This window comes from Epargyreus clarus, unplaced genomic scaffold (genome assembly GCF_041222505.1).
Source record: "Epargyreus clarus isolate Ecla_fem2 unplaced genomic scaffold, WU_Ecla_fem_2.2 ptg000035l, whole genome shotgun sequence".
In the NCBI taxonomy this organism is placed as follows: Eukaryota; Metazoa; Arthropoda; class Insecta; order Lepidoptera; family Hesperiidae; genus Epargyreus; species Epargyreus clarus.
Window position 1 is genome coordinate 1,440,741 of NW_027332240.1, and position 12,403 is coordinate 1,453,143.

The 12,403-nt window shown below is 37.0% G+C and overlaps 1 protein-coding gene and 1 long non-coding RNA gene across 2 annotated transcripts in view; both read right to left on the reverse strand.

Moving 5' to 3' along the window:
- Hasp (Hig-anchoring scaffold protein) overlaps positions 1 to 12,027 on the reverse strand; it is a 139,733-nt gene extending 127,706 nt beyond the window's left edge. Inside the window, exon 1 of the mRNA XM_073091812.1 lies at positions 11,894 to 12,027. Coding sequence (XP_072947913.1) covers positions 11,894 to 11,948 — 55 coding nt within the window. The 5' untranslated portion in view covers positions 11,949 to 12,027. The remainder of the gene's footprint in view (positions 1 to 11,893) is intronic.
- On the reverse strand, positions 693 to 1,735 carry LOC140756431 (uncharacterized). The gene is made up of 2 exons (XR_012103887.1): positions 1,640 to 1,735; positions 693 to 1,373 (listed from the first exon to the last, which is right to left on the reverse strand). It is a non-coding gene; the product is annotated as an uncharacterized LOC140756431 (long non-coding RNA).
- Positions 12,028 to 12,403: the final 376 nt, after the last annotated feature.

Here is a 12,403-nt window from a genome sequence, read left to right on the forward strand (position 1 = left end):
GTGAGCTTGACGCTCGCCACACCATCTGGTGTATACGACGGTATGCGACCACACATACCGTCGTCCTTCCCGGGGCCGCTGGCCGGGAAGTCTTGCTTACCAAAGATCAAAATTTTACAATTTTTAATATGAAGTAACTGTCAAATATCTTTGGTAGGCAAAGTATCGGATAGATTGATTATTAACAGCGGCCAGGTGACGGTCGCATCATCAGAAATCAACCGGTGTACACGCCCTTACAAATAGTCCTTAGAAATAATTTCTTAAGTAAAACACCAGTAGCCTAAAAACAAACATTTGCACAAAGGGTCCTGTACGCCAGAGGTCCCAAATCCAATAAAATCCCTATCACGTCCGAGAGCCTCTGAGAACGCTCACTAGTACGTGGTCAAGCGAATGTTCCCGTGGGATCACTTCCTCGGGAATCAGGAAACGAGGAACGGAACAGTATAGCCCTTTACACCCGAAGATTTTTTTTCGCAATTTCCGATTCAAAACGTTTATTACGGCTTTTTATATAGCTTAAGGGACCCACAAAAAATAGGAAAAAAAATCCAGAGTTTATACTTAATCCAGAAATCGACCCGCACGATCGTGAGTCTCCGGTGGGAACTGTCACACTCACGATCGTGAAAATTGCAAAAAAAAATAGTTTTTTATCAAAAAATATTAGAAAATTAAAACAATTTGGAGATATTTAACATCACTGTCTTTATTTTCATTAGTCTTTATAAAAAATCTGTCTTGGCAATGAAACCTAAACTACGTAATTCTATGAAAATCTACATTCTTCTTTCTTCCGTTATTGCCTCCGTCTTCAATCCAGGTCTCCAAGGCGTAGATATTCTTGGCTAGGGAATACATCCAATGATAATGCAGATAGAGAAAACTTTAGCCATATCTATTGCAATTAAATTAAGTTTTCGACCGGTTCTTCTTAGATAATATAAATTTGTGCATCTGGTTACATATCAAGAGCCTCACAATTAAAATATTAATAAAAATATTTCTTTGTAAACTTTACTGGAGATGTTGGTAGGGATGTATAGACCTTTTCAAGACAGAAAACGTATTCTTTTCCAAGCTATTTTTCGATGTGTTGGACGTGAAGATGCTCGGCGGCGAGAAATTTCTAGTGATGATTTTGAAGTAGATGGTTGATGTTCAGGCTCAAGTTCCAGATCCAATTCTAGGTTAGTTTCTATTTGAGGATCTGCATGTGCTTCTGGATCTGTTTCAGGGCACAATTCTTCAAATTGAAACTCTTCTAATCTATTTGGTTGAAGCTCTTCACTTTCATGAAGATCTTCAATGTCCGATATATTTCTCCTCACCCCGCACTGGCAAAATCTGATCGTCATTTAAATGTACCCCTAAAATTGAAACAAACAAAATTGTTATTGACGAAACTTACACATAACTGGTAATAGCAATAAAAGCATTTTCATCAAACGTTATTTTGCACCAACACCCGTAGGCACACGATCGTAACAGTTGAGATTTGCAACCTAATTGTATCTAAATTGCAAGTTAATCGAATAAACTACTAAAGTCCACGTATTTAGTGTTCTTTTAGCTTTTAAATTAGCAATAATTAATAATAGATACTTAACATTTAATACCAAAAATAATTATATACCTGTGACAGTGCGCGGGTCGAAAAAATCTGCCATCTTTGGACGAATCCCTAGCACAACTGACCGCCTGCACCCCGCTCACTTAGCCGGTATTACGTGCGATACTCTCCTCACGATCGATCGGCATCGGTTGCGTTTCGAAAAATAAGAAGCTATCACGTGGGAATTTTTTTAAAGTGAAACTCACGCTCATATCATCTCGGGTGTAAAGGGATAGGGTAGGATCGACCTGAATCAGCTGTTCTGATAATAAACGGAAATATACGTCGTGCCGATGAGGAATAATGTGGAACGGGACGTGTATAACGTCTAACCTAACCTAACCTAACCAAACCTTTTGCCAATCCTAAGAAATAACGGCCGTTATTTATATTCAATCTATCCAAATCTTACTTACCAAAGATCGAAATTTGACCATTTCTAATCTGAAGTATATGACAAATGTCGATCTTTGGGGATAGATTGATTATTAACAGTTGGCGTGTGACGGTCGCATCGCCAGTAATTCAGCCAGTATTTACACTCTTACAAATAGTTGGGCCTAGCAAATACGTATACTAATTTCTTAAGCGCCAGTGGCCTAAAAACAAACACATTTGAACAAAGGGTCCTGTACGCCAGAGGTCCCAAATCCAATAAAATCCCTATCACGTCCGAGAGCCTCTGAGAACGCTCACTAATACGTGGTCAAGCGAATGTTCCCGAGGGATCACTTCCTCGGGAACGGGATTCAGCTGTTTTGATTGAAGTATTACAAATGAAATACGTACATACGTTGCCAATCATGACTAAGTTGGAACGCTTCACCAGTATGTGTGTATTTGAGTATGTTATGTGTTAGAAGGTGGTAGAACCCTTTGTGGTTCGACTCCGGCGGCACGACCGCCACACCTCTTTCTACCTAATAACAGCAGTGTTAGGCGCTGCTGTGTTCCGGTTTGAAGGGTGTGGTAAGGGAGACAGACATTTCCCAGGCGTTCCAGCTTAGTCCTCAGGGGTAGCGGCGCATCTGTGGCCGATTTCAGGTAGGAATATCTAATCCTGTCTGGGGTTGATTACAGATGTCCATGGGCGGCAGTAGCCACTTACCATCAGTTGGACTGCATGCTCGTCTGCTACTCCTATATTATAAAAGAAAAGTAACGTAATCTTTGAACTCGACTTTTTCCCGCGGTGTGAACAGTCACATTATTTATTTATTTTGAAAGCTTATCAAGTACCGATAGCAATAAACGATTTTAATATTTTTTTCACATTCTCCTCACGAGGATCGTCAGGATTAACGATTTTGCTTACGTGATTTTGAAGTAATTTTGTAGTTTTTGTTAATATCATTTGGTATAAGATTGAAGTAGCACATTTACAACACCATAGGAACCACCAATGCACCGGCAGCTTTGAAGAAGAGCTCTTTTTACACCTTTCTTAAAGAGCCCCATGTTTCTTAAAGACCGCTCAGGAAATAGGGGAGTAAGATGAGTCCACATTTTGCACGTAGGTGGCATAAATGACCGTCCAAGCCGAACGGTGGAGGATCGCAATGTGTCCAATTGATGTGGATGGAACCTCATTTCTATATAGAATAGAAGCTCTACCCGAAATCGATCATAAATGCATCGCTAAGGACCTAAGGATTAAGATAGTCACTGTATCTGTAAGTAAGTCGGTATAAACATCCTTACACCAAAACACTGAAAACATACAAATCTGTTTCACATTAGAAACATGTGCCATAGTACCACTTATCAAAATTTAATAACTTCGAGACCACATACCACAATTGTACATATGTAGAGGCTCCTGGTTTCAGTTGCAAAGCCTTTTCGTTAAGCAAATATCTCGTAAACAACGTGTGGTTTGCGGTCGGCGAACATATCGGGGAACTAAATTCTCTGGTTAAAGCTTTTAGGTTGCTTTGGATTTTAGATTTTGGTTTTGGATTATCTTGAATAATTTAGCGTTAGATTTTGACTACTTGTTTGGATTTTAAAATACTGTTTGTCATCTCATCATATTTTGCATTACGTTATGTCTCATCATGTCACGTGACGTCATGTTACCCAACTCGAGAATGCATTTTTAAATGTAATAAACGCCATCTGAACAATTAATAATACATTAAAATCGAATTCTTTAGCGACATTTAAAAAACGAAAATTAAAATTATTTGTACTTCCAAATCACTAAATAATCGATATTATTTACAACCCGTTTGACAGAACATACATCACCTTTCTGAAAGAGGTGGGATTAAATCATACTTCAAAACGCTAGCCAAGTGCGGATTGGTAGACACACACACTTTTTAAAGATGATTACGAGATTACTATCTCATGTTTGTTTTCCTGCATTAAAACATAATTATTATCATTAATATCTAATACACATATAAGATTAAAAATACATAAGTGTAAGATTTTAATTCTACGAAGGAAACTACCAACAAGACAGACCGACTTCACAAGAGCTATCACTGCTTTCTTATTAAGTACCTAAAACAGAATTCAGCGCACGTTTTAAACGGAGCATTAAAAATTAACATATTTATCTACTTAACAGTTAAATCCGAAATACAAAACATATTTCCAAAAACCAGATACGCGTTTGTCACGTTCCATATCAGAATATAAATGAGGGGGCCCAAAAGACTCCCTGTGGAACGCTAGATCGTTAGCCTTTTATTTTATTACCTCTGGGTTAAATGTTTGGACGACTTGTTCGGTGCTTCGTGAAATTTCAGCTTTCATACGGATTATCTTAAGATTGTCGGAATATATTCCTATTTCTTAGTAGTATGTTATTTTTTGTATCAAACGCTTTTGCTGTTTCGTTAAAGCGTCTTTGTTTGGATTTTTTTACGTTTTTCCGTGAAGAGTTTACTAATGGGCATTTTTTTCTATTTGGAACTAATTTTAAATACTTCATAATTTATTTAATCCAGAAAATTATTTATTTTTATTTATACATTACCTAATAACATTAACTTTGTCTTATTATCATTAATCTATTTGTATTGAGTATAAAAATGTTAAAAGAGTTCCAGAATATGTTATGGAACATAATTAGAGAACTAGAAGAAAAACAATAAATCCAACTTTTCTTTTCTTTTCGATCCCGCAATTTAGATAATAGTCCACGGACATCTCTATAGTTAGACTGCGTGTAGCCATTTGAAACATTCATACGCTCGAGAAACATTACCCTCCACACTCGAATAAAAATTCATCAAAACCTATAGTTACACACGCGTTATATACAGGCTTATAATATATCATATTAAATTTGTATTCATATGCTAACACAACTTCATCTGAACAAGAATCTAATCAAACTAGATAATTAGCGAAGATACGGGGCAACGTAACGTCAGCATAATAATTGCTAATTACAGCTTATCTGATGTTTGTTCTAGCAGATACATAATACAGCAGGCTTTTGTTCCCGTACGAGGTAGATTCCCTACGTGGTTAGCTAAAGACTGCTATTTATAACGTCCGAATTCGTTATAAAATATATTAATAGCGCGCTATTTCGTGTGCTGTTATAACGTTATAAAAGCGTGCTATAACTGCTATAATGTGATATTGTTGTAATAACACGTAAAGACCAGATAACCGTTAGCAAACACGATAATGCTACCACGCTAAATTATTATATCTATGTTATGGTTGTAATGGTGTAGTAGGCAAAGATACTTAATTCATGGAAGCACCACGAATTTGTAATTTACGTAAATAGCACTCTACCTTTTTGAGGTTATTGTTATTTTGCATGATACTTTCACTACTACAGTTTCATAAAAAATCATCAAATAACTTCTGTATATTATACCTGTATGCTTGTTTCAAACTTATCAACATATAAAAACAGTTTTTTTCTCTGTATGGAATAACTATGGACACAGAAAAATAATTCTGACAGCACTTCTATCAATAAACATTTAGCGTAATATTTTAATGTATATTATCTAATTATAACGATATACAAACTGTTATATCAATAATATCGTTACAACAAACTGTTATATCGTTACAAAAACTGTTATTCATTAATAACGTTTAATATCGGATATTCCGGTCAGTACCTAACAAAGGTATACTTCAGCATCCTATGAACAAAGCCTCTTGGGCTCCGGCGACTAATGAGGGAGTTAATCTAGATAATCTGCCTCTTTATCAATTAACCGGCCTGGTTTCGCCTGAGATAAATGAAGCTACTATTCAGGCTATTCTTCTCCGTATTACCGAGTGTTTAAAGACGAAATTCCCGTGAAAATAGCAAGATTAAGTCCCTTTGTAGACTTTTGTGTGCTTTTATTTTTTATTACGTTAGACAAAGTATAGTTTATAGTAGATAGTTCAGTGTTTTTCAAACTTTGTATGAAACGACTTTAAGTATATGGTTTTAGACTAAAATGACCGCCGTTTCGCCGTGAACACGACCCTGCATGGGTCAAAATATCGGCAATAAAGAAATTAAAAACCGCATATCGTGAGTAACGGTTACTTAAAAAACCTTAAGTATGTTTAGAACATTTCGCGACCTCCTACTTTCCTTTGAAGGTGGTAGAACCCTTTGTGGTTCGACTCCGGCGGCACCACCGACACACCTATTTCTGCCTAATAACAGCAGTTAGGCGCTGCTGTTTTCCGTTTTGAAGGGTGTGGTAAGGGAGACAGACTTTTTGTTCCAGCTTAGTCCTCAGGGGTTGCGGCGCATCTGTGGCCGACCTCAGGTAGGAAATTCTAATCCTATCTGGGGTTGATTACAGATGTCCATGGGCGGCAGTAGCCACTTACCATCAGGTGGACTGCGTGCTCGTCTGCTACTCCTATATTATAAAAAAAAAATACTTTCCGTTGTTTCTGACTTGACTATTTATGTTACCAATATGAAACAAAATTATTATGTGCTACATACTACATCTCTCATGATGATGATGATGACATACTACATAATGTGCTACGAGTTAATATGATGATTAAGTAAGTGTCTAAAATTTGATTTAATAAACACTTTTTGTAATATTATGTATCTTTTGACCTTTTTATTGTTTTTTTTTTTACTTCTTTTTCACGATGCTCTGCCACTCCTATATAGAAGACTCATAGAAGGTCGCGACCTTAACTTTGAAAAACACTGGGCTAGTGGAATAATAAGAAATTTCATGAGGGGGTACAAAGTAGTATATATCTGAAAAAAACGCCTATTTTTTTGCGTTTTTCAGTTAATTTTCATAATGCATTTAGTTCTATGACTGCTATCATAAATACTAAAAATCGACCCGCATGGCGGAGCGGTCACCATACCGGTCTGACCTGCAGAGGGTCCCGGGTTCAATCCCCGGCCAGGCAGACATCTAAATGAATTTAGATTTCTATTTCTGGGTCTGGGTGTTTGTGTATTTGTCTATGTGTCCATGGCACCCACGACACAAGGAATCCTAGTGTGGTAATGCGAGTGTAGAAAGCGTTTTTTTAAACAATAAATTGAAAAAATGATAATACGGAACCCGTCTGCGAGTTCAACTCGCACATGTCCAATTATTACTTACATTGATATTATAATTGATAGCAACGGAAAACGTTTTAAAAGGAAGAGCGAAGTGTAATGAAGACGTTTCAAGTTAATACGCACGTAACATTGGCTGGGAAAGAGAGAAAGTTATAAGTCTTCCGTGCACGGTATAAAGAAATATATTTCGTTATATTGTTTCCTGATTTAGAAAGATGGTCGCAGAAATATCTGCCTAGTCATTTTAAAAATAGTAAAAATTAAGTGTTAATAGGGCTAGTCCGTTGGTTAGACTCTAACCGTTAGAGAAAAAACGGCTAACAGGTAAGTATGTAGGCAATAAATAGAAAAAGTATATAGGTAAGAATGCAGAAATTTTGCTACTGCAGTCGAATGAGACATAAATTTCAATCACATTTAATAATAATAGCAGTGTTACGCGCTGCTGTTTTCTGGTTTGAAAGGTATGTGGTAATACAGAGATATGTTTTTCCGAAGCGTCCCAGCTTTGTCCTCAGGGTAGCTGCGCATCTGTGGCCGACCTCAAGGTGAGAATCTTATCTGATCTGGGGTTAATTACAAATTACCATGGGTGGCAGTAGTCACTTACAATCGGGTGGACTGCGTGCTATACCATATATAATTATATCTATCGGATATACAACAACAGGCGACGACAGTCAGCGACAACTCACAACAATACAGTGATAGTTGGCGACATTCGGCAACAGCAATAATATAGAAGCAAGCATGCAGTCCATGTGATGGAGTTATTACCGCTTCTACATCTGTAATCAACCCTAGATAGGACATATTCCTAGCTGAGGTCGACACAATGCGCTACCCCTGAGAACTAAGCTGGAACGCCTCGGAAAAGTATGCCCCCCTTACCACATTCCACAATGAGAGCAGCGCTTTATTATTTATACTAAGCAGAAATAGCTGACTGACCGTCGTCGGCACAGGCTCTCATATATCACAGCCCTTAGCCCTACACATGTATATAGGGATTGACCTACCTGTTCAATATAACACGTGTCGACACGTGTATTAATTACGTATTCAATCACCAGAAACCGTTCGGTCCATTGAACTGTATCAATGATTCCATTACGTTCAAATCACGTTTAATTGATCCTACAATCAGATTGAAACGTAATCAGATGTGGGTTTCATTGTTTTTGATTGAAGTAGCAATATAGCATTTAAAGGTAGAACCCGACTGCTTCGACTCCGACGGCACTACCTAATTCTGCCTAATAACAGCAGTGTTAAGTGCTGTGTTCCGGTTTGAAGGGTGTGGTAGGGAGGCATACTTTTCCGAGGCGTTTCAGCTAAGTCCTCAGGAGTAGAAGAGCATCTATGGCCGACCTCAGGTAAAAATGTTGTCTTATCGGGGGTTGATTAGAGACGTCCATGGGCAGCAGTAACCACTTATCATCAGGTGGACTGAATGCTCGTCTGCTGATCCATTATTATAGACAAAACACATACATATGCTCGAAAAACTACCCTCCGCAGTCAGTTAAAACAAAACAGACTTCAGTATTACTACAAATATAAAAACAAAAAAGCGACGAGCAGTTTCCTTAAGAAAATCTGTTAGTAAGTAGAATTTTGTCAGAAAATTAATGCATTTTCTTACTTAGCCGGCTAAATTTTCTTGGGAGTTTTTCTTAGAATCTGTACGTAATTTATTATAAAACACCGATTGCTTAAAAATAGCCTATGTTACTCCCATAATTTAAACATGTGAAACGACTTCTTAGACTTTCCTTACACACCTGCCGCAGGCTCAATCTAGATTGGTTTTTTTATAATATAGGAGTAGCAGACGAACATGCAGTCCACCTGATGGTAAGTGGCTACTGTCGCCCTAGGACATCTGTTATCAACCCCAGATAGGATTAGATATTCCTACCTGAGGTCGGCCACAGATGCGCCGCTACCCCTGAGGACTAAGCTGGAACGCCTTAGAAAAGTCTGTCTCCCTTACCACACCCTTCAAAATGGAATACAGCAGCGCCTAACACTGCTATTAATACGCAGAAATAGGTGTGGCGGTGGTCGCCGGAGTCGAACCACAAAGGGTTCTACCACCTTCAAAATTACACATTACCCTCCTGACTAAAACAAAACCAACTTCAGTATAATTACAATGTAAAAAGGTAAAAGAAGATTAGACAACCTCTTTCCTGAGGAAAATCAGTTAATTAGTAGAATTTTCCAAAAAGATGCATTTCCTTTACTTAACCAACCAAATATTCTCTTAGAGTTTTACGTAAAAAGAAAACTTAGGTAGCAGGTAAGTATATTTAAAAATCGAGGCTCCCGATAACGATTCCCTCGGGAACAGTTGTGGCAGGAAGTGCGCAAAAAGCGAAGTGAAAATAGATGTTTATGTTGTAAGCTCCTTAGAAAGCTTGCGAAAGCTCTTGCCTTTATGAGCTATGCTTTTTAGAAATCACCTACATTAAAATTCCTTTTGTAAAGTGCAGAGTTGGTTGGGTTATTTCGCACAGAGGGCCTGGGGTTCGAATCACGGCACGTTTTTCGAAGTTATATCGTCGACACATTATCACCTCACTGCTGGGCCCAATTCTCCTATAGTAAGAGCTTATAGTAGGGGAGCCCATGATGCTAGATGTGTAGAAACTCGAGCGTAATTTGGGACCTAAACGATTGTGAAGATTAGACATTAGAATGAAGAAAAGGTTATACGATATTTTTCGATTTAGCTGCGTGTTTTCTTATTCTGACGATTTGAAAAAAATAGTATGAGAATGTATGAAAAAAAAAGTATTTTCCTTAAAATTAGCCTTTTCCTTTAGTTTCCTTTAGTTTGATATCTTAGTCTGACGCGCTCGAGATACTCTCGAAATCCCCTCTTGGGCTCCCCAACTATTAGGTCATAGTCCACCACGCTAACCAAGTGCGAATTGGTAGACTTCACACACCATTCAGAACTGTTTGAAGAACTTTTAAAAGTGTAGGCTTAATCTCAAAAGTGCTTGCCTGGGATTTGAACTTCCAACCATTTGCTTAAGAAGCAGAGTTTTCACCAAAAGGCTATCACCCCTTCCGATGTTAAAATGTTCATGTCTGAGAAATCTTAAAAACACTATATACATCAGTCCACTAATCCACACTTGGCCAAAGTGGCCCAGAGACCTTCACTCCGATGAGACCCGTGCCCAGCAGTGGGACAATAATGGGTAACGTAAAATATTCAATATACCATTTAAATAGAATGTCTGAAACAACACAGTTCTAATTAAATTAATTACGAGTTTTAGCGAGAATGGTAGTTACCGAGTCAAAGCAAATAATTAAATTTAATTCCAAAACTAATTAGTCTTTTATAAAGAAAACTGTATCTATACAAGTAAATATAATTAGTGTTTGTGCGTAATTAAAAAAAAAGTGCTATCTATCTATATAAAACGCACAAAGAACCCTTTGTGGTTCGACTCCGACGGTACCACCGCCACACTTATTTCTGCCTAATAACAGCAGTGTTAGCTGCTGTGTTCTAGTTTGAAGAGTGTGTAAGGGATGTACTTTTCCGGAGCATTCCGGCTTAGTCCTCAAGGGTAGCGGCGCATCTGATGGTAGTTATTGCCTCTGATGGACATCTGTAATCAACCCAGATAAGATTAGATTCCTACCTCATGTCGGCCACAAATGCGCCGCTACCCCTGAGGACTAAGCTGGAATGACTCGGAAAAGTAAGTCTCACGTCCCCTTCAAACCAGAACACAGCAGCGCTTAACACTACTGTTAATAGGCAGAAATAGGTGTGTCGGTGATGCCGCAGGAATCGAACCACAGAGGGTTCTACCTTACCTCTCCCTGCTCCCTATTTTAGAAACTAGAGAATCTAAGTAATATTATGAAAAAATGGAGATACTCTTCTCTAAGCTAAACAAAAATTAGAAGTTATTAATTTCTCATGATGACTTTCCATACGATCCACTTTTCGACTTTACGACTTTCCATCCTTATAAATATATAAATACGTCCTTATTAAAGTTTAAAACAAACAATCAATAAAGAAAAAACAAATCGAGTTCGAAAAAAGTTAAAAAATATTACAATAATTTTCGTCAAACCAAACATATAATTTTAGCCCGACAAATTCCTAAAAATCATTTATCGTATAAAAAATATCTCAGAATAATTGAAAACAGTTTTTTTAAGTCAGTTTTTTTTAAACTGGCAGTAATTAAAAGTACCTACATTTAAAAATAGAATAGTGTCTACAAATAGAATATGAACATTTTGAACATAAATTTTAATATCTGTAAAATACTTTTTTCTTATCATTTTTGGTAAGATCAAGTAGTTAGGTTCACAATATATTTTAAAAAATATAAATAATTCGTTAAAGTAAAACATATCTAACATAGATTATTATTTTACTGACGTCTCAAATGTTTTTTTTTTAATGTTTTCTAATAGAAAATGTATTGTTTATGACAATACAAAAAATGGAGACAAATAATTTACTAATAAATTATTTAAGCTGCACGATATCAATTCTTCTCCATTAATTGGTAATCACATAAAAAATAGTACTTTCTGTTTATTACAACATAAATTTGTAACAACGTAAATAAATACCACAAAAACAGACCATAACTTAACAGTCCTCTCAACAAGCCGTTCTTCAAATCTGTATACATTTTTCACGACTTTCATCGAATGGGACCTTAAAGTAAGCTTAAAATCTATCCACTTACCCATCATGAGGCTGGCAGCGAGCATAACGACGAATAGGAGCTGGTATTTGTACATTTTCGACCAATCACAGAGCACAGATTCAAATTTTCATGATAACACGTGCGTTCACGGTGAGCGCGGGTCGCGATCTGCCGTCCCCTCTACACCTCCCTTCGTTTCAACCCTGGAAACATAATGCTGTGTTCACATACCTCATGATTCTATTTAATTGTCGCTTTATCTATACACATAAATAAAACCTAACTTGCTTAACACTGCTGTTATTAGGCCGAAATAAGTGTGACGGCGATGCCGCCAGAGTCGAACTACAAAGGGTTCTATCACCATCAAATCTACAATTTCGTTATTTTATTTTTGTATATGAACAAATCTATTACAGAATACAGAAAGAGTTCTTTTAATATTAACGAAATTATTTGACTTAAAAATAATTATTTGGAAAATTTCAAAATATTTTTAACCCAATATATAAGAACCCTTACATTGGAATGATGCCCGTATGCTACTTA